The sequence below is a fragment of the Medicago truncatula genome, chromosome 4, assembly GCF_003473485.1.
Source record: "Medicago truncatula cultivar Jemalong A17 chromosome 4, MtrunA17r5.0-ANR, whole genome shotgun sequence".
Classification (NCBI taxonomy): Eukaryota; Viridiplantae; Streptophyta; class Magnoliopsida; order Fabales; family Fabaceae; genus Medicago; species Medicago truncatula.
In genome coordinates, this window is record NC_053045.1 from 46,189,780 (window position 1) to 46,213,738 (window position 23,959).

The 23,959-nt window shown below is 30.7% G+C and overlaps 2 protein-coding genes across 2 annotated transcripts; one reads left to right on the plus strand and one right to left on the minus strand.

The window, feature by feature from the left end:
- Nucleotides 1-8,501: 8,501 nt before the first annotated feature.
- Nucleotides 8,502-9,212, minus strand: LOC112420917 (uncharacterized). Its single transcript, XM_024780728.1, has 3 exons — nt 9,041-9,212; nt 8,651-8,924; nt 8,502-8,571 (listed from the first exon to the last, which is right to left on the minus strand). The coding sequence occupies exons 1-3, from the start codon at nt 9,210-9,212 to the stop codon at nt 8,502-8,504; spliced, it is 516 nt and encodes a 171-aa protein (XP_024636496.1).
- Nucleotides 9,213-13,803: 4,591 nt separating this feature from the next.
- LOC25493387 (WRKY transcription factor 28) lies at nt 13,804-15,889 on the plus strand. The gene is made up of 3 exons (XM_013601875.3): nt 13,804-14,349; nt 14,456-14,605; nt 15,065-15,889. The coding sequence occupies exons 1-3, from the start codon at nt 13,907-13,909 to the stop codon at nt 15,486-15,488; spliced, it is 1,017 nt and encodes a 338-aa protein (XP_013457329.1). The 5' UTR covers nt 13,804-13,906; the 3' UTR covers nt 15,489-15,889.
- Nucleotides 15,890-23,959: the final 8,070 nt, after the last annotated feature.

Sequence of the window (23,959 nt, forward strand, 5' to 3'; positions counted from 1 at the left end):
TTATACAACATATATAATTAAGTTCTGGTTGCATCTTTTGTAGTGGTTTCATTTTGATGGAAGAAGCATCAAGTAAGCCACCAAACAAAAAGAAAATGACAAAAACACATAGTACTAGTCAAAGGTACACATTATCTATGACTTGTGCAGTCTTTTGACCATTAAGAAAAATATTGAAAGCATATTAAACAACAAAGTTCAAGGTAAACTCACCTTGGCAGCATTCTCCATGTTAATTGTTTGACAAAGTTATCTTTGGCACAATTGGAAGAGGTTAATTGAGTGAGATAAAATAAAACAAACAAGTCATAGATTCTTAAGTGATTAAAAAACATGTGAATGTGACTGATTGTTAGCATAAAGTAGGCTAGTTGGAATTAGGTAAGTATTATCATTAACCAATTGAATTTTGGACTATTATTTAAATGATAGACTATGCTTTTTTGGTTTTCATTCATAGTATGAAAAGGGACTTAATTTGTAGTACTATAGATAAAAAGAAAGAATTAGGTGTGGTTTTTTGATTTTGTTCTCAAAAGGCTGCTTTCATTATGTTTTCTTTTAACATTTTCTTTTTATTTTGTTTAGCTTGTTTTTGTATAAGCAACAATCATTATTTATGTTTCCATCTTGGAAAAACAAACAAAATAGCAATGATAGTGGGTAATTATGTTTATGAGAATTCAACCAAATTCATTGTTGAATAGAAAGTTCAACATAATTGGGTTTTACTAGTACATCTGTGACTTAGTAAACGTTTGTAAATTTCAAAAGCTTCTTTTGGGTTTTGGAAGAATCAATCAAACCAATCTCAGTTGCATGATCTTGATTTCTCACTGTGTTCTAGAAGTTTATTACTTGAGTTTTTTTAACAACGTTAGTTAGATATAGTTAAAGATTTGTTAGTATTGATTGCAATTTTGATTGTTGTAAATACATATACTTAATTAGGATCAAATACATATACTTAATTTATTATATACCTTATAACTAAATGAAATTTTGCAAGCTTTTTATCGCCCCAAAATTTTGAAGTTTTAAGCCCTAATTTGGATCGTTTGGCCCTTTACCCGACTCAAGCTTGTTGTAAATGTGCTTTGACTTGCGAAGATTTCATCTTTTTTATTTCTCAAAGTGGTGTCCCACGCGACTGTAATTTTTGTTTAGTTAATTATTACTATTAGTGATATTTTGGTAAATTATTGTATTCCTCGCTCACAACTCTAAATCCTAACATTTTAAAATAATTGATATTCATTTAAAAGACCGATATACGGTTTTTCATACAAACTCACCATGGATCAAAACCCATATGAAATAGTTAAAAGGATGAGTCAAGTATAAATCCCCCACTTATATATGTAACACTATTTCACATTTTAAGTATTGACATGGTTTTTCATCTGTTTAATCACACTGAAAATGGCACGGATCATGAAAGTGATTGAAACAATCTGTGAAATGAGTATCACATTTGCATATAACAGAAATCAGAACAAAAGTTGACAATTCTTTAAGAAGGAAGGGAGAAAGGCATACGGTAAAAAAGTGACCAGACATGACTACGTCAAATTAAACTTTAACTACTATAGTACAATTTTTTACAATTAACGATTCTGACTAATACGTACTTAATTATTAATTTAGAAAAAAAGGACTATTTCTTTCTCGATCATGCTAAGTGGAAAGTATTATAGTAGGTAGAACAGTCAATAATATGCTTGACTTATGAAAGAATCAAATCAAAGAGGAACCTTTCACATTATTAAAGACTCAACTCTAATGTGGAAGCATTGGAAGCCGTGCTGCCGTATACTATGAATAAATATATTTATACTTATACATCAACGATTATATGATAAAATATATTAAAAAAATTAGGGCAAGTTGGAACATTCCAAGTGGCGAAAATGTGTCTATGATTGATAAAATGTTTGACTTTAGCCTTCAAGTCAAATTGGAAATAATTATTAAGAAGAAAAAATTTAAATGAGTTAGAGGCCAAAAAGTGATTAGTGATGTGGATTGATTTACTAGCATATATTATGCTGTAAGACTAGGAAATAGTCATCAAAACTTGTGGAATACTTCTTTATCCACACAAAAAAAAAAAAAAAAAAAAACTTGTGGAGTACAGAAAACTTGTTATTCAAGTTAAATTCAGTGCACTATGTAGAAAGGCTTTTCTACTAGATAAGAATTGCTTTGTCTAATGAAATTTTCTATGAGTCACCCCTCCCTCTCTCTCTCTCTATTATTGCTAAAGTTTCATTGAATTTGAAAGCAATAATTTGTCAAGAATATGATCAATAAAACTCTTTCCCATCTTAATTTTTTGAGGAAGAAAACCCACTATTATAGTTAATATAACAGAGTGAGATTAAGTCATCTAAGCTTGGGCGGTTGCGGTATAAAATTGCTAGTACTTAATTAGCTCTTTCTTACTTTAGGCTTCATCATAGAGGGGACATGAGATTGAGAGAAATCACAAACCAAGATTAAACTAATGATAATGATAATTTTGTCTAGTGTATTAGTCAACCCCATTTACTTTTAGAACTTGGGATGAGTTTAACCCAATTCTTACAAATTCGATTTGTAACCTTGAGTATTTCATTTATAAGTTCATTTTTAATTCTCATTTTATCAAATGTAAGACTATTAACACAAGTATACCTCACATTTAAGATTGAACACATGGAGCATAACTCGAGTGATTTGATAATGTCGATTCTAAAAACAAGTGGTTTAACGAATTATAGATAGACTCCAATATTATCCTAAAATTTAGGTTAGCCTAACTCACCTTACAAAACAATTGTGTTATTTAAACACCATATATATTCGTATTGTATGTGACCCAATACATATTTTTTTTTCTATCTCTCACTTTTTTTTCTTTCTTTTCAACAACTCTCACAACTAAAGAGTAGTAATTTATTTTGACATGAAAAATTTGATTTCTAAGAATATTAACTTCATCCAAATTTGTTGGACTAATTAAAGGTACGGTTTCTGAGATTAACCGAATTGTACTTGCCACCAACAACGATGTTAAGATAGCACTTTCACAGTCCTTTTAGTTTGATTAATGGTGTATAGTATTTTGCGTGACAATCACATATTCCTACTTGCTCATGCAACCGTTATAAATGCAAATTATAGGTTGTACCGTTGTAAGTTGGTTCACCGGCCTAGCTTTAGAGTATTGATTGATTGATAAGAAACTTGTAATTTTCTGTGTAAATTAATGTGCTTGTTCTATAACTATAACTTCAGAAATTGAAAATTATATGCAGCATAAAGTATAAAGCAGGGTTCTACTTCTAATATTCTATGCATGTGACAAGTTCTTTTAAAAAAAAGTTTGTGCCAGTCTTCCCTTTGGTGGAGTATTGTGGAGTTAAATTTTGTCACATTATGAAAAAATTTGCCCTAAAAAAATAGGTGTTGTTCAAAGTTCAAACCATATACATGCATATATATTATCTTCTTGCTTGTCACTGATGGACCCTAAACCATGTGATATGCCACGTGACAGTCATGGTGACCTATATCCAACTTCTCTTCAATTTCTTTCTTGAATATTACATTCCATCAGCTTGACTTTGTGACATGCATGTTATCTTTAACATAATCTTCTTTAATTTCTATTTCTATTTCTATTAATATACATGTTGTACCAAACCAACATTCTATGCATATTTTGATGCATCATCACATTACGCCTCTAAAATTAATTTTCACCTGCAAATACCTCACAGCTAGCATATCCTAATATCAATCACACTGACATCAATGTCATCATGTTCAACGTGTGACAACTATATTATTGCCTCAAACCCCACCTTAATTAGTGTATAATATTAGCATGAAGCATGGTCAATTAGGGTCCGAGCCACACAAATCAAATTACATCATCATGTAGCAAATAGCAGTATTTGTTATACACGTTTTTTTCTTGACCAAGTTATATGTTATATATGCTATTAAATACACCATGTTATTCAAAAAATTAAATTAATCACAGAAATTTATTAGAAGAAAATTGTTAAATTTCTTTCTCATTTCGTCACTTTTTTTTTTGGATATATCTCGTCACAAAATGAGTTTTTCTATTTACACCCCATGTTTTTCTGGTTACACCCAAATTTTTTTAAATTTTTTTTTATAATACTAAAATTGCCCTTTTATATAAATTTTCTTAAAACCCTAATTTTATTCATTGTCAGTGAGTTTCACCCTCTTACACCCCACAAAGCGATCGATCAAACAATTTGATGTTCAATATCAATCTCCATGAAAATTAAAGAGTGAATCAAAAATTTTTTTCATCCATACTCAATTGGATATAAGTAAGTGAATTTCTTCTTCTATTTGCTAGTTTCAATTTTTTTTTTCCTTCAACTGCACTGATGCACTGTACGATTACGGTTTTAATTTACATTGACAAGGTTAACTTAAATTCAGTTTAAGTAGGTTCATGTAAACTAAGTTTACATGAACCTACTTAAACTGAGTTTACATGAACCTACTTAAATTGAGTTAACATGAACCTACTTAAACTGAGTTTACATGAACATACTTAAACTGAGTTTACATGAACATACTTAAACTGAGTTTACATGAACATACTTAAACTGAGTTTACATGAACAAGGAAAACTCAAAATCAGAACTGAGAACCCATAACAAGAAAAACACAATGGATTGAAGAACAACACTTGCTAACCTGATTTGCTTCGAATTTTCTTTGAAATCATGAATGGACGTGAGAAAGTATGGTTTTGAAAATCTTCGCAGAACACAATCGATCGATTGGAGAATTATGGTTTTGGAAGAAGGGTTTTAGGGTGTAACCAAAAAAGAAGGAATAGGCTTTTTGAAAATCAAATTTTATGAAAGGATAATCTTGTCATTTTGAGGTGCAACCATGATTAACTAGGGTGCAAGTAGAAAAACTCTCACAAAATTTAGTAACAAAGAAATTGGAAATGTATTTCACTTTTTTATATCCAACTTTGTCAGTACTTTTATTCTTTGTATTGTCAATCAACATATATATCATACTTTTTTTAAGTAAATATATATGGAATACACGCATGTTAGGTCTTTTTTATTTTTAAAACAGCATATATATATATATATATATATATATATATATATTAAATCTCACTCACACATGCCGTGGGAAAAAAAACATACAAAAGGCACCGTAAATATGCAGTAACCACACCAAAGAAAAGAAAGACACCGTGATTGATTGCCAAGATAAACGCTCTCATTAGTAGAATAAACAAGATGAAATCCAAGTTATCACAATAAACAATTCTTTAGGTTCCAACGTCATTAGTAGAATAAACAAGATGAAATCTTAAATCTACTCAAACTCTATTGCCAAGACAACACATTATTCTCCTCAACCATTTCATCAATCTACATGGTATTATTATTGAATGATATCATTATAGATTTTCAAATTACCCAAATCGATGCATGCCAAATCAACCACCAATCCTTTCTAAGTTTCATGTTCCTCGCCTCCCCACTTCAACTTTCAAAATGAACAAACAAATTTTGAGGGGTAATGATATTCATTAGGCACATTATTTTGGACCACAAAAGTTTCCACGCACCCATCACAAAAGACACAATTTAAATTTGCCACCAATGGAATACTATTTCTTCTAACAAGATCTCTCGTTGGGATACGATTATGAAATAGCTTCCAAGAAAAAACCAAAACCTTACTATTTTGTTTGTAGACCATCCCTAAGTAACTTTTCGTTACTCCATTTGTACCAAATAAAACAGGTTAACCACTTTTTGTCACTTTCATGTTTAACCATGACATAAATACTCATATTCATATACGAAATTGAGCCACTTTAAAAACAAATTCCCTGGTCTTTTTTCTGTTCAAATTGATACCTATAAAATCAATTTTACGAAAGTAAAAAAATATGGCCAAGCCTAAGTAATGTGACCCATGAAAGTGACCTATCCATGCCTTAAATTTGGGGGGCTGGAGGCATCCCGAGTGTGTCGACATCTCAATGAACCTAACAAATAACCTGCTCTCTTCAATATTGATAACGACTTCCATCATAACCTATCACCAAATACTCTATATTTTATGTCACTTATAAACTAATTTTGGTCAAAAATCTCTTCTTTTTTTTCATTGTTTTTTTATTCGTTTAATTTAGAACAATTCCAAGTCAATTCTTCCTTTGAAAATTTGTATAAAGATAAAAGGGGAATATGGTGTCCCCTTTAAGCAACCGCACCCATCCAATTAACTCTAATATGATATGCTCAATTCTCTTTCATTTGTCATTTCTCTTTTAGTAGTCTTCAAAGAGGTACTTAAGCTTCCCATAATTGACGTATTCATGTTTTCACTTTTTCACAACCAATCATATTGCTAAATTAAGCTTCTAGATAGATGTTCAGAGCTTATTTGAGTTCAATTTATGTATGTATATCTACACATGACGAACTTGTAATCATTTTTACGTCACGTATGACTTATTTACTTTTTTTTACTTGATTTGCATTGTTTCATCATATACTTTGGTTTCACTACATATATAAATTATACTATTCAAGTTTGAATATTGAATGAAACAATCTTAAGCTGAATTTTAGACTTCAAATTAACAGAATCCATTTCATTTGAAAATCATATAGTTAAGATCAAAAACTAATTGAATATAAAAATCTTAGAAATTTTAAGTTTGATTGGCACAAGTACCTTGTAAGAAAATTTCATTTAAAATTTGAATTAATTTTAAAATAAATTAATATAAAAATATAATATAACATTAAATAATTGGATGTTGATACATATTCAATCAACTTTAGAGATAATGTTGTGTTCACCAAAATAATTTAAAAAAAAGAAAACAGTTTGAGCCCAACTTTTTTTTTTTTTTTGAGAGGAACTTGTTATATAGTATTATTTGGCAAAAATATTTTTTTTAGGGAATTTAGCGACAATATATTGTCACTATCTTATTAGGAGAAAAGAGATTAGATGTGTGTGTTTATTTTTTTAGTTGGTAAAACGCTTTATCGATGGTTGTCAGCTCGAGCCGTGAAAGGGAGCAAGTGGAGAATACTATTGTTATGGACATTCTCTGACACTCACTATCTTATTAGATGAAATCATGTGGGTACCAGACTTTGAGAATGAATCCCAAATAAAATGGTGAGACTCGCATGAGTTTCATCAAATAAGAGAATAAATATCATAGAGTGTTCATATCATTTTTCGAGAACATAAGAGATTGTTCCTAACATTTGTCATTCATATTAAGATCTAACAAAAGCATATCTAAAATTGGGAAATTGTATCAATTAAAAAAAAGACTAAAATTGGTTCGTCCTATCTTATGGAAGATTGTTTTGGTTTTTGGGGTGTGTGACGTGGGGAGAAGATGATTGTATACTTGTTCCTCTCCATTATTCTTTTTTCTATATTGACTGCTTAATCCTATGAATGTAATTGATGGTATTGTTATGCAATACAAGAAGTTTCCCATTTCTAGTGAAGTCAAAGGGGAAAGAACTTAGCCCTCCTGCATTCTTAGAGCAGCAAGAAGTTTTGTCATGATAATGTCTTCTTGGAGATTGGTTAAATTAATTAAAAAGTGATTTTTTCTTCTTGAGGTATATTTGTATGGGATCTGATCCATATACTATTTACTCCATAATCTAAGCTAATTGCATTAGCACCAAAGAGATAAAAGTGGGGACAAAGTGAATCTTTATTTCATCCTGATGGATTTTAAAGGTTGTCCTTGATCTTTTCCACGTCATAATTAATGACAAAGTCTGTATAATATAGAAGGACTGGTCTTATAACTGTAACTATCAACATATTGATCTATCCATATATTTAATTAACCACGTTATCATATCAGTGAGGAACAGTCATATGAGTTTTTTTTTTTTTTTTTAAAATAACAATCCCATATGAGATATATAGCTATCCAATTTAGTGGATGTATTGATTCATATATATGCTATTTGACTTTTTTCATGGTTAATATATGAGTAATATTGACCTCAAAAGAAGTTAATGGTTAATATATGGTTTTTTTTTTGTACTACAAAAAACCAAAGATTTTTAATGGTACTATAGAAAACGCAGGAGACAATCTGCTTCCCCTTTACACACACCGTAATGAACTATATGATAAGTATATTAAATAATCTTTTTTTTTTAACAATAAAAAATGGGACATGTTTTAACAAAGCTAGGCTTCTCCAAAATACAGTGTGTACTACAGAGACTTCAAATAATTACAAAGTAGCAATGTTAGGCAAAGATATTAGCCAATTCCTAAACAGGCCATGTAATTTGACCACCATAAATGAAAACCGTAAGCAAAAACGACGTTACTAGCTTTTAGCCACCAAAGAGAGTGCCGCTTTACTTTATCTAATAACTGATCTATGGAACTAGTTGTATTGTTAAACAACCTATGATTACGATCATTCCATATGATCCACGTAAAAAACAACCGAACAAGCTGCAAAAAAGAGCGCCTTGCTCGCATACCACCTGCAGAATGAGTGAACTGAAAGAAATGATCTGAGACATGAAAAGGGTCTGGGCCTGAGACTCCAAGCCAAGACCGCACCTTATGCCAAAGAGTGCCATAAAAATCACAGATATGAATAAATGTTGAGAAGTCTCAATAACACCACACCCCGACAAACAGCCAGCCGCGGCTCCGGGAAGAACTCCACGATGCACCAAGTTTGTCCGAGTTGGCAGCCGGTCCCGTAACAACCTCCAAGCAAAAATGGAAACTTTAATAGGAACGTGAATATACCAAACTAGAGCCTCGACACTATCCACCTGAGGGCTGTCCTGAGAAGTTAAAAGTTGATAAGCGTTGCTAACGGTGTAACCTGCAGAAAGGTCCAGCTGTCATCGCCAAGTATATGTCACATTAAGCTGCAAAGAAACATTACGAAGTAAAATGATACACTCCCCAAGCATGTCCTCCTCCCAAACCCACAATTGCCTTCTCCACCTCCAACCCGCCCCCCAACATCCCAACCATACGACGACATATAAGACACCGTACAAGATTTACCAACCGCAAGCTCAAAAAGGCGACTGAAACGCACTCGAAACGACACTCCTCCTAACCAAAGGTCATGCCAAAATAACGTATCAGCCCCATCACCCACCATCCGGGTAAGACCCTCTTGAAACCAACCACCTTCTACCCCACCTAAACCCTCTTGCCCCCAACCTCCAACCTCCCATTCACCTCACCATATCTCGCCACCAACACCCTATACCAAAAACTCCTCCTCTCCACTAATAACCGCCAACACCATTTCCCTAATAACGCCTCATTAAACTCCCTCAACCTCCGCACTCCCAAACCACCATACTCCCTCCTAGAACAAATAGAGGTCCAATTGACCCAAGAAATTTTTTTGTGATCCTTACAACCCCCCAAAAAAATTTAGAAAAAATAGATTCAATGGAAAAAATTATACCTGACGGAGCCTTGAAGAAGGAAAGAGCATAGACAGGTAGAGAGGTCAAAACAGACTTGAGAAGGACTAAACGGCCACCAAATGACAGAAACCGACTTTTAAACTCATACAGTCTCGATTTAAATAATCTTGTTTTGTTGGAAATAAATAATCTTGTTTTGACTTCGAGCAAAAAAAAGTTTCTTTTAGAGAACATTAATTATGAATGGATTAATTGTAATTTTGCATTAAAAAAACATAAGAAAGGTAATTTTGCAAGTGGCATCAAAATTTTCATTTTTTTTTTTTGAAGCAAATCAAAATTTCCATTGAGCATCATGTGTGTCCACATTTACACCACCATTTATATACATCTTCACCGGCATCTCTTGCTAACACAGAGGACCGTACAAGTGTCATCATATTATATGCTTTTAGTAAAGGTATACTACATTCATATTCATATAATTATTAAAACCTTCTGCCTTGTCAAGATTTCTCAATATTGCTATAGTCACAAAATCTGATTCCATGTTAGAAATTAGACTATAATAATTCTATATATATGCGGTCTCGCAAGGCCAAAAGGTAATTATTATTGTTGTTGAACCAAAAACAGTCTCAGATTGCCTTTACGTAAAGCATCTTGCTGTGCTATAAAAAAGAAAAACAGATAGTGAAAAGGAAAGCACTAAAAAGGTAGGAGATGACCAAGTCCAAGTTGTAATTCAATAGTTCAATTCAAAGCTTAATAAGGAGCCACAGCATGGACACGCAAGTACTAAACTATAGTTAGTGAGGCAAAGTTAGCTGAGATATTTATGTATCATTTGAAGCTAATTTATTTATTTATTTTAACTAATTTCGGTTATTTAATTCATCAAACAATTTTATTTTTTTATTTTTTGGTCAAGATTCATCAAACAATTTTTTTTTTTTTTTGGTAGAATTCATCAAACAATTTTAACTAACAAGAAAAATGATAACCAGGGGGGAAATTTATATTTCTAAAAATATCCTCTGAAATAAAAGGAATAGTCGAATTCCACCCGACAAAACCCTAGATAAAAATGTCATGATTAACTAACTAACTTGTCAGCACATGTCTTGATGCTAGCAAAATTTGATGTTTTCTTAGAATCCTATAGTATAACTATTTCAGCTATTATGATTTTTGATTGTATTATCACATTTGATATTTGAGATAGAAATGTTTATACTGGATTTGTGTTGCCCTGGATATATTTTACGAAAAGTTGTTATAATATACTTCACTATTTATTTCATATGAGTGTTGGTAAAAAAAAATTATCATAACTAATGAGGTAAAAAACATAAATTACAAATAATAACCAGCAGAGCTTAATTTGAAACTATATATTATAATATATATATATATAATTGGCAATTTTATTTGTCAATTAAATAGAAATTATATCATTGTGAGCTTACCTCAATTGATATGGACAATGCATAATATATGCAGGGTCTGGGTTCGAACCCCGACCACAAAAAAAAATGGAAATTATAAAGCATGCATTGATCTCTAACTAATCCAAGTTTAGAGTTGAACTAGTTAGACATATACACCCTCCGGTCATTTTTATACGCAAAATTTTATATTTTAGATTCATTCAATTAATGATGTATATGGTCTTTATTATAAACCACATACTTCAATTAATGAATGAATCTAAAATATAAAATTTTACTTGTAATAGAGACCAGAGCGTGTATTCCTTATTTATGGGAAACCAAATGATCACCACATAGTGATAGAGTGGCAAAGTCTTGGTAATTACAAACGAAGTTAACATGCTTTTTACTTAAATAATATTGTCTGATTTAGGTTTTATGCAAGTGGTCACACTTGAAAAGTATATAAATGTTTAGAGCATCCACAATGGTGAGGTCTTCACCATTTAAGATCTAGTACTTAATAGGTATTTCTATTGTGGGAAAAAAAATTGGGGGTCTTCTAAGATCCAGTGCCTAACTTAAGACCCTTATTTTTTAGTGGTCCCCACACACTTTTTTTATTAAAATAATGTTAGTGGTGGAATGTAAACGAGGAATAGTTAGCTATGGAACCTATTTAGACTTTTTGCCATAAGATCTCCTTTGGAGTGGATGAGTACCTATTAGGTACTGTTATTAAAAAATAATAAAAAAGTGATGTGTACAAGTGAGACCCGTTTAAGACCTTCAAATTGAGAGTCTACATTGTAGATGCTCTAAACCATCTTCGATTGCACATGTCTCTTCTATCTTAACCAAGTTCATGTGTTCGAATTCAATCTAGAACACGTAGCAACGTTATAACTTTTAGGTAGAGTTTATCGTCCATTTAAGTTCCACGATACTTGAGAGATTAATCACAATAGTTATGCGCATAGAGGATAATCAGTTTACACTAAAATCGTCTCGAATTGCAAAGACAAATCGTTTGAACCGAATAAAATAAAATAAAAACATATTCTCTCTCAAATAATATATAATATTACTGCATTTTGACCGGTGAATTTGAAATCAACAAATTTGATATTTTATTTGAATATATATCAACATATACAATTTTATCAAATCATTGCTCTAAATTAAGATTGGAGAGGTGGGAAATCAATCATGCTCAAAACTTGAATGGTTTACAAAGAATAGATGCTGACGTTGGCTCCCCATCAGCACAGCAAGACAAACCGTCTTCACCCACGTGCTTGTCACTGTTTCAGGCTTCGGTCAAATGCCGGTGCCAGTCTCAGACACGTGTGTTCCTTTCTATTATTCCAAAACCAAAGTTCCTATTTTTCAATTTTACAACTAAGTCGAAATGTTTGAATCATTGACTACTACAGTTTCTAAACATCTTCTTCTCAACTCAACCTCCTCTTCAAGCTGTGTGCATCATAGCTCCACGTTAATTTGAAGCTTTTCTTTTTCCCCATGTGATATATAATTATATATATAAATGGTCCAATGTGAATATCATATATCTTGATAAAAAAATTAACTTAACCTTTAGACATTAGTAATGCGTGTATTATAAACATGATTGTATTATAATTAGAGGAGTTGATGTGGGAGTACAAAAGTTTAATAATAAGACAATATTATTTGGACGGATGATAAATAAAATTTAATTATTTAAATTACGAAACTTTATATGTCATATACTACATGACAACAATTGCTGAGATTTTTTTTAACTCGAATCCATCAACGTTCCTTATATGTATGAAAGTAAATTTGACATTATTGGAAAAATGTGAGACCAGGTAAAAGCAATATAGTAGAGTCAACCATGTTATATTTGACTATTAGTTTTTAAATCAACATAAAGACCGGAAATACAAACCAGTGAATGAAGAAGATTTTATTACATGGGATTGGATTCCATTCAACTGTACCTTTTCACTGCTTAAATAAATTAGAATTATTGGTTTCATGTGGTACATTATGTTTTCGGCAATCCAAGAGAACACAAAAGAATATGTCAAAAAAAAAAAAAGAGAACACAAAAGAAGTTTTTGTTTTTTGGTTTAGTTTTTTTAGAAGACTCCAAATTGGGCTGAACCGTCAAAAACTTTTTTAAAAATGATCAATTTAATTTATTTCCAACTTTTAGTGTTTCAAAGGGTTAAATCATTTCCTCCAAAAAAAAAGGTAATCAAATCAAGATTCTACCAGATATTAATTAAGATTATATTAGAGTAAATTTTATATCATGGCAGTATATAAATTTGTTATACGCAGCAAAAGACCATATTTTGTCTTGTAAAATGCTTATATTATTGTTAAAAAAAATGCTTATATCACTGTACTAATTAAAAAAAGAATTCTTATATTATATTTTAATTTGGACCCGGAGGTGATGATTTGATAAATTTGGTCACCCTATATGACTAGGTTGTATCTTTTGTTAATAGTGTATATATCTTATGGTTGGTTAATAATATGATTTAATTCGTATACATATCATATAAAGAATTTTACATGAAAATAATGTATTAAAATTAGAATATTAACAATATATGCCTTTTGATTTATTTACATATAGGTGAGGCTGCAAATGCAAAGTGACATTAATCTCCCTATCTGCTTAACTAATATTGATGAGTTTCCTTAATGGAAGTAAGATGGTCTAAAAATGTTTCCATATGAGAAAGCATGCACTTTCTACTCTTTTGATTGGAGGGTATTTTGTCAACCTCCTTTTTAAAAGTGACCTAGCAATTCTCTGTTCAAACCCAAAGACTTTGCTATTTTCTTTTATTCTTATATATAATATAACACACACACACACAAACACATAAATAACTCATCAAGAGATAAGACTTCAAAACAAACCAACCTCACTACACACTCTTCTCTTTTGCTTCTATATATCTTTCTCTTTCTTCTTCATGTCTGATGAACCTAAACCTTATTTCCAAGACTTTATGCTAGATCAAGGATCTAACATGTACTCATGTGAAAAACAATTTTCAACCTTTCATAACTTAGATTCATCACAACCTAATTACTTTGATCCATCATCTTATAATATGAGTTTCACAGAAAGTTTACAAGGAGGAAACATGGATCACTACAATTCACCACTTGCAACTTCTTTTGGAGTACTATCTCCTTCTTCATCAGAGGTTTTTTCATCTGTTGATCAAGGAAATCAAAAACCTTCAGCTGGAGAATTAGGTGGTGGTGATCAAACCCTTGCTACACTTAACTCATCTATCTCTAATTCCTCATCTTCTGAAGCTGGAGGAGTAGAAGAAGAAGATTCAGGAAAGAGAAAGAAAAATATTGGACAGGTTAAAGAAGAACCAGGACAAGAAAGCTCTAAAAATGGGTAAATCTTTTCTTCCTTTTCTTATCTCATCAAACCCTTGAATTTAATGGTGCAACATGTAGTTATTAATATTATTACTTAATATATGTTTTTGAATGAAATAAAGGAACAACAAGGTGGATAAGAAGAAAGGAGAGAAGAAGCAAAAAGAACCAAGGTTTGCTTTCATGACAAAGAGTGAAGTTGATCAGCTAGAAGATGGATACAGATGGAGAAAATATGGACAGAAAGCTGTTAAGAATAGTCCATACCCTAGGTAATTATAAACAGTTGCATTCAATGGAAGATCCATTACCACTATTAAAACAAAGTCAATAATTTTACATAAAACTAAATATCATATACTAACTCACCTATACTACTATACTCTATAGATCTGCTTGATGTGGATGTTAATTACTAGTTAATTAATATTTCATCAAATTCAATTCAAATTTCTTTATACATATATTCAAATCTTATTTATTTATTTACACCCCATGTTCCCAAGAGAGACATTAATATATATTAATTGAATCATAGCTAGTAAAAACAAAAGGAAATGAAAGGAAAGTCAAAAGGAAATTAAAACCATGTTCAAATTACATCAAGTATACAACTCTCTCTAGCTAGGGTCTACTCTAGATACCATCAAAACAATGGCTTGTATATATTTCTTAGCATTAATTAATTTGATGAATGATTTGATAATGAGAAATTGCATTTGATATTGCAGGAGCTATTACAGGTGTACAACACAGAAATGTACAGTGAAAAAACGCGTAGAAAGATCATATGAAGACCCAACAACTGTGATAACAACATATGAAGGTCAGCATAATCATCCTGTCCCCACTTCCCTAAGAGGCAATGCGGCTGCAATGTTCACACCTTCTAATTTGCTATCTACACCTACACCTTTCTCATATGGGTCAAACTTCCCTCAAGATCTTCTTCTCCACATGCACCACCACAACACCTTCAATATCACCCAACCAACAACACATACTACTAATAACGTTGCTGGTTCCGTTTACTCACACAACAACATTAACAACTCATTTCTTCAACAATATCAACAACAACTTCCTCCTGATCAATATGGACTCCTTCAAGACATTGTCCCTTCCATGTTCCTCAACAGGACCAATCACAACTAATCATTAATCAAGATCCATTCATATGTACTCTCTTTATCTCTCTCAATCATCTTTTTTGTACATATATTTATATAGTTTAAGTATGTAATTTGCATAGCTAGTTTCATTTAGTTATGACTTATCATGACATCTGCTATATATACATATATGGCCAGCTATGTGATGGATGGTAAGTGGGAACTGTTTTTGTTTTCTTAAGGAAAAAATCATCGAGTACCTATGTATTAATCCTAGGGAGAGGTTATTTAGAGGACAACATATCTTTTTATACATATATGCATGCAGCTTGGCAGCCCATTTAATTGGGATTTTCATGCTATATATGTGGAGTATTAGTACTATGTAACATCATCTATGACAATTGAGATATTAATTAATAACTTTCATATGGGTTAGGGGAAGAAAAATGTTACTTGACTTTGCTTTGTTCTAATAATTTTGTCTAATGTGCACAAGTAAAATAGTTTTTGAATTATGTATATGTATGTGTTCTATCATTTGATCAACAAATCACATCGTATCTCTTTTAATCTAATGATCAAAACAATTTTTCATAGTATAAAATTTGTCTCACTTGTACCAAATAAAACTGACCTATTATTTCAATGTTTCTATTCCATACCTATTTTAGAACCTGTCGATTGTATATATGTTGAACTATTTTGAATTCTAATCAACCACACACATAGTGTGTTTATTTTATTGAAGCTTCAAAGTGTACGACATAAATGAGACAAATTGGGTATGTCTGCTATTTATTGGTCGACCATTATTTTTTCCATTCTATGAGTTTCTCGCGCACTCTATTCGGATCTTAAAATCTGAAATGTTTCAATGCGTTTTTGGAGGTTTTTATACAATATTTATGCCGTTTGTATTCTATAATCCGAACTTCATAGAACGCGTGAGAAACTCATAATGTGAAAAAAGAAACAATCTTATTGGTTTGCGTATTAAGTATGATCACTCTGATATGACCACTATGGATAATGGGTCAACCCTCCCGATATATAATTATTTTGTTTATTCACGCATTTCATATTTTTATGTTACTTCGATATATTAGTTTTTTCACGATTATCTATTTGGTGAGATATAATTGAACACAATTGTAATTTCTTTTACATTAACACTTAATATCAATTGAACTCAAGTTTTATTTATTTAACTGAACCAAATTAATTATTATAAACTTTGAAAATATTGTAGGTCTTCCTGGTGCTAACAATTTATGTGTTGGTTAGATCAATGGGACTAAACTCCCTTTTAATATTTGACATGTCATTTTAAAGAATTTGACTCTATATGATATTATATTTCAATTCTAGTTTATAATAATACATTTTTTGTCAAAAAAAAAAATAATACATTTAAATATACACAAAATTAATGTAGATTAATGAGTTTAAATAGAAAAAGTTAACAAATTTATAATTTTATCCAAATTACAAAATTTAATATAATAATAGAAATAAAGTTGTTATTCGTATTTATTTAAATAGATCAGCCTGATAAGTTTAGAAGACTTTTTTTTTATGGTCCCTAGACCGAGCTGACAAGCTTAGAAAACTTTTTTTATCTATCAAGAAACTCACAAAATGAAGAAGAAAAAATATGGAAACCCCAGATCCACCCAAGTATATAGTTAAATACTCCCTAACAAACAAAACAATTAATTTAATGGAGCCACACACCGCTCATAATATAAACAACACCTCCCTTCTATAAGAGTTTGAGTGTTGTGTGTGAACTAGAAAACTATTTATACAAATTTCTCTCAAAAAACTATTTGATATACCTCGTGATATAGTAAATCACATTTAAGATTTCCATTTAATTTATACAAATTTCTCTCAAAATATATACAACAATAACAAGAATATGTTAATAGTATTCTATAGGTTATAAGGTATGTTTGTATTAGAAAAATAATTATCAAGACGATCAAAATTATCACGTTTTAGGAAAATTTTAAAATGTTTGCAACATAATTTCAATTCATTTTCATTGCTAAATAAAAATTCCAATGGATTTTATCATAGACCCTATATTACTCAAATCTTATGTTTGGTGAACGATATGTTTGGTTCGCGATATATATACTTTTTTTTGCTAAACTTTTATTGGTTAATTTTATCTTCCACTTACTATTAAAAAATAACATGTTGATTTTTTAAAAAAAAATATGTAATTGAAATGAAGTAACAAAACACAAATAGATAATGTTCCCTAAAAAAACGGGAATAGCGTTTCTTGGATTGGATTTTTCATTATCCCAAATTTATCTTTCACTTAAACTATTTTATTTACTATTTTATCTTTTTTATAATATTATTTAAATTATTAATTAAATCTCATTATAATAGGAACTATTTCATCACAGAATATGTCAAAATTGATATCTCTTTATCCAATTAAGCGCATTAGAAAAGCGGATAGACGAAACATGTTAGTGTCATGTTCTGTCTATTTACGAGCACGTTAGTGCCATGCTCGTCTATTTGCTAGTTAAAATATAATGAATCATAAAATACATCCATTCTATTTCTAAATTACTCAACAATACAGTAGTATTCAGAAATCTAGATTATCTATATTTTTCAAGTGCTTAAATTTTGAACTTTTCACTACTTTAACCCCTCGATTTTCAAAGTAAAATTATTTTTGGTTCCCCTCAAAATAATTATAAATTGCTCAATTAGAAGAGAGACGTGCATTAGGTGAAGCGTGTGTTTGGTTCTGCGGTGGAGAAAATTGATTTTGATTGAGTGCTTGTTTGGTTCCGCGTTTGGAAGCCTCAAACACGAGTTTGCTTTTTGAAACGTGGTTTCAGCATACTTTTTCATGTTTGGGCAGCTTCAGAAGCGATTCTATAAAACGTGAATATAGTCCCAAACTCACGTTTGTGAGAAGCCACAATTCGGAGCTTTTGCGGCAACTTGATTTTGATAATTAATTTTGTCATTGTCATGACAATTTCATTTTCCTAATTACCCTTTTTATTTTCCCACAGTTGTAAATCGTTTCCTTCAATCCAACAAAACTGCCAGCGATGATTTTTTTCATTGATCAATTTTGTTTTCATGGTGCTGCTTCAAGCTTCAGGTTGCACAGGTTTCATGGTGCTGCAACCTTCAACGCTCTCTCTCTCTTTCTCTAGGTTAGAGAAGAGGTTGAAATTGGGCTTCAAAAGCCCGTTACTTTCTTATTTTTGTAAAAGCCCATTAATATTTTGCTTATTCCTTTAAAAAAAACGTTTGACACAATTTGGTAATTAATGAGTAAAAAAATTATTGTAATATATCTAACTAAAATTAAACTATCTATAATTTATACAAATTTTTTTTACTGGAATATGCTTTTTATTTTAAATTTTTTATTTCTTTATGAATAATCAAATTAATAATGCAACAAAATTTAAATAACTATAAAATAGAAATGAATTTAAAAAAAATTTAATACCCATTTTGGTAATTATGCATTCAAAATCAATTTTGATCCAAGTTATCCAAACAACATGAATTTATAAGAATCACTTTTGCTTTAAGGTATCCAAACATAAATCAATTCGCATTCAACTCACTTTTAACAAAAATCAATTCTAACAAAATCAATTCTGTCAAAATCAATTATCTCCACCGTAGAACCAAACACACACTGAATTGATTTTACATAATTGATTTTAGCTAAAAGTGAATTGAATGTAAAGTGGTTTACGTGTATGAAAAATGTTGTTTGGATATTTTATGTTAAAATTACTTTTGGGTATGTAAATGACCAAAATGAGTTTTCTTGTGTGGATTTTAAACTAGATTTCATTTCTTTCTTTTTTTTTCTACAAATTTAATTCCCATTTTTAATTCTTTAATTTTATGTTGCAATATTAAATTTAATACAATTATATAGAGATCATTAAAAAAAAGTATTTTTTTACTAAATTAAAAAGAAACAGTTGGTAACTTAAATTCATATTATTATTTTATAAAATAAAAATTAATGGGATCTCACGGATAGAGCCATCTTAGTTGAGAAAGGCTTTACGATGGATCTGTCTAGAGAAAGAAAAAAGAAAGAAAAAAAAAAACAATTTTCCACAAGAGGGTCTTCTTCAACCTTATTTCTGCAACACACAATTCTATTGTTGTGTGTGTTTAGAGCAACAAATTTCTCAGATAGGTGAAAGTAATTTTCAAATATAAAAGGTATGTGAAAAGGAAGTGATCAGATCCAAAGGCAAAAGGGACAAATGGATGTAGTGCAGTTCCACGGTGGGGAGACTCGATTTCAAGAAGCTGGTAAGAGCAGCTTCAAGAATAATCGATTCTGAAAATGAAAAATACGGTGGCGGTAGAGTTTGGGTGGAGAACCAAACATGTCGAAAGCTCGTTTTATGATGTTGGACGTGCGTTGGATGGCTCTCACCGCATAACCAAATAGGGGCTAAGTGTTTCTAAAATTACATTCATTCATTTTCAAATAGCCCAAATCATTGTGTCAAATAATCACAGTCCATTTCCATTCAATCCTTGAGGCACTGGTGCAAGTGCTAAAAATAACGCTTTTGATAGAGGACCATCTGGAGGGGATTTTGATCTCTCACACAGATATGGTATATTTATATTTATATACTGATTATTTTGATATAATTAGATTATGGAAAGACATCCATATAATATCGGATATATAAATTCATTAACTCCTATAAGAAAAATCAATTCTAGAATTTCCTGAGTTTCCAAAAACTTAGAGAGATGATATTAACATCTACTATTTTGACAACCTTATATATATATAGAGGTATTTTCGTAGAAGCAAAAGAAAAGAAAAAAAAAAAGCTTCAAAATACTACTATGTCAATATATCATCATAGGAGTATTAATTGTTAAGACAACTCATATTTATAGGTTGTTGGAAAAGTTGTCACAAAAATTATATCAATATATCGTAACTCGAAACTTATGACCATAGTCTTTTGATTATGGAAGACTTACTCGTACATAATTGGAAAACTAAAAAACTGAGTCAGTAATTCTAAAAGACGGTCCAAACTAAATGAAAAATTGCTTTTTAGACTAAATGATTTGTTATCACGCATATGAAAATAACATTCAATGTCCTCAATGGTAGTTAACTACAATTCACTGCTTATTTTTCTCTTTTGGAGCGAATGATGGTTAACTAGCGTTGAATAGGGTTGGGAATAGGCCAGGCCGGCCTACAGGGGCCTATGGCCTGGCCTGTTTAAGCCTGGTCTGGCCTGGCCTGTTTATTAAAAAGGCTAGGCTTAGGCTTTTTAAAAAGCCTATTTAAGTAAATAGGCCAGGCTTAGGCTATAAAAAAAGCCAATGAATCCTAATAGGCCGGCCTGTTTATGCATGTTAGGCTTCATAGTGGACTTTTTAAATAGGCTTTAAAGCTTTATAGTGAAATATGTTTTTAAGGCCTTATAGTGATAGACAAATCTTACACTGGAATAGGCTTTGAAGCCTATTAAGCCTATTTAAAAGTAGATAAAATGGAATGTTTAGTGACTTTAATAGTAAGTAGGCCTGTAAATAGGCTTTCAGGCCAGGCCAGACTTTTAAATAGGCCAGGCCAGGCCAAAATAATAGGCCTATGAAAGGCCATAGGCCAGGCTCAGGCCTGCAAAATTTTTCGTAGGCCAGGCTCAGGCCTATCAAAGCCTGGCCTGGCCTGGCCTATTCCCAACCCTACCGTTGAAGTATTTTGGTCATTTTCATGTGAGTGATAGCAAATCATTTAGGATAAACAACAATTTTCAACTAAATGGAACACCCGAATGCAAGGCCCAAAATAATTTACCTCTCCGAATTATTATAACATTTGCATGTAAATTATTGAGCTTTTATTTTAGAATATTAATACTCTTCTCACTTTTAAATTTTTTCTAAAACATCCCATAATTACCCATTTACTTCGATTGGCAGTTAACTTTCGTTTATTATACTTTTCAAACCGATTTTAGAAAGTGGCGGAATCGATTTTTAAAATGTCGAGTGACGCTTAACTGTCACTGGAGACTTGAAAAAAGATATACTTGAGAATTGAGAATAGTAACTTTCTTTATAATTTCAAGGTGACAACTACATTACTCATCAATAAAAGGTGGATAGAATTATCCACGCATTGAGTTGACACCAATAAAAATCATTCACTTATCTTTTACTATTTATGTTATAGATACTAACGTCAAGACATGAACTAATGTGCCTGTATTTTTGTTTTTCTATTTTTCTATTGGGCATCCTTGTATGCTTATTCTTTCATATTTGGTTATATATATTTTTGAAATATATCACAATCAAAGAAAAGATCAAACTTATATTGTTCTGATCGTAGTGAAATTGGTCATATTATAGTAGAATTTAACTAATTCTTTTAAATAAAAATTTAAATAATATTATACAAAAGATAAAATTGTAATTTGAACGGTTTAAATGAAGGGTATGATTAGAAGATAAAAAGCCAGTCCAAAATCATACATTTTCTTTATACATAGGTATAAATGACATAAATAATGGAAGACAGATGAATGATCTTTTTTATTCGATGCAAGGGAGGCTGTTAGGCCAAACTACAAACAAACATGAAGATTAAAATAGACATTGGCTGCATCCTGCCATAAAAGGTTAACACAATCCGGTGGTGGATGATCTAAGTAGTAACCTGTAGGTATTGAAAGTGCATAATCCACAAGTGAGTCAGCTACCTGGTTTGCCTACCTATAAATGTGAGAAACGGTAACGTGTTAATCCTTCATCATACAACGATTAACGAGGGAGACAATGGAAAAGCAATGATGAATCGAGGGACACCCCTTATTAATCAAAGGCACCGCAATAGCTAAGTCAGATTCAAATGAATGATTTAAATTGGTGTCAACTCAACCTTGATAATTCTACTCATCTTTTATCGATTTCTTTTACGTAACCCACCATTCGTTGTTGTTAAAAAATATTTATCGATAACTCTATTCACTTCTTATTGATTTTTTTACAAACACCCCCCTCCCCCGGCATTGATGAATTTTTAATCATTTATGTCATTTTATACATACACATAATACTTTTCCCATCTTTAATTACTTTCATATTAAAATGTAAACCATATTTCTAAAAAACCATTAAATTACTAAACAATCATCTCATTTTCTCTTCTTTTTTCACTATGTGTTTTTTTCATCAACTAACAATTTATTTATTTTTAAATATGGAAACAAAAGTGTTCCAGTTTATTTTTTCAAAACAAAAAATTGAAGCATTAAATTACGTCTCGTAATTTTTCTTAGAGTTAAACAACTCTTTTTGATAAATTAATATGTATGTTTATTGTTTTGAATTTTTTTTTTTTGACAAGAGGGTTTCATTTTGCGTGTTAACCCTTTGATTTTCATGAGAAAAGAGATATGTTAATCCAAAATTTGACTGAAAGATAAAAAAAAAAGCAAAAATGATATATATTATTAACAAATGAGCGTCATTAATAGCACAAAATGTGTCAAAAAGAACCTGAAAAGTATATAGTCATGAAAGTCACAACAATAGAGACAAAATTACAAATGGATTAACCGATGCGCAGACAAACAAACGAGCTCGACCACCACATATGAAAATTATAACGAATATTATTAATATTAGTTGTCTTCATTCACCAATAGGAAAATAATTTCACTTTATCTAGGAAAATGTGATAAAAAATTATTTCATCAATAAATCGAACTCACATTCTAATCAACAATTCATGCCGGAACTCATTAATAACTTGATATCAATTACTTCCTCCGTCCTAAAATAAGTACGCCACCTGTTTGATTTACACATGTTAAGAAAAATGTATAAGTGAAAGAGAGAAAAATGATTTTAAGTTTCATTGTCAATTATTGGTGCATTCATCATGATCATAAATGCAAAGTTGAAGATATTAAAACGAGAGTGGTGGAATTATTAATTATAATATATAATTGTAAAAATGTAATTAATATTACATTGAAAAGGGATATAAATTAATTTTATGGCAATAATTTTTTACAAATTGGTCGCTTGGTGTAGGATGGAGGGAGTACTTGGTTTGACAAGAGGGTTTAGTTATGATGTTGGTTGGTAATAATTTTAGTACGTAATTAACCCAATTCCATTTGATGATAAGGACATGATTAATATTAGAAACATAAAAAGGAAAGTGAAGGAAAGAATGAAACAAAAAAAAGCATCAAATTAATTGAACACTAATCATCATTATTTTATGATAATAGAACACTAATCATTCTCAAACCAATATATATTCACATTGAAAAACATAATTTAGTTATTAGATTTGGAATGCTATTTTAACCTGTTAGTTAAATTAAATTAAACATAACAAAGTGTATATATTAATTTTCTTAGTAGTGTAAGAAAATGTATATTTGAAGCAAGTTAAGAAAACAAAGTAGCAACCAAATTGAATTGAAT

Excerpts from the sequence above, each read along its gene's own strand:
- LOC25493387 (XM_013601875.3), top strand. The coding sequence starts at position 13,907 with ATGTCTGATGAACCTAAACCTTATTTCCAAGACTTTATGCTAGATCAA. Across the intron at positions 14,350-14,455 it reads CAAGAAAGCTCTAAAAATGG|GAACAACAAGGTGGATAAGA; the intron begins GTAAATCTTTTC and ends AATGAAATAAAG. Across the intron at positions 14,606-15,064 it reads AAGAATAGTCCATACCCTAG|GAGCTATTACAGGTGTACAA; the intron begins GTAATTATAAAC and ends TTGATATTGCAG.
- LOC112420917 (XM_024780728.1), bottom strand. The coding sequence starts at position 9,212 with ATGGTGGGTGATGGGGCTGATACGTTATTTTGGCATGACCTTTGGTTA. Across the intron at positions 8,925-9,040 it reads GCGGGTTGGAGGTGGAGAAG|GTTACACCGTTAGCAACGCT; the intron begins GCAATTGTGGGT and ends ACCTTTCTGCAG. Across the intron at positions 8,572-8,650 it reads ATGGCACTCTTTGGCATAAG|GTGGTATGCGAGCAAGGCGC; the intron begins GTGCGGTCTTGG and ends CTCATTCTGCAG.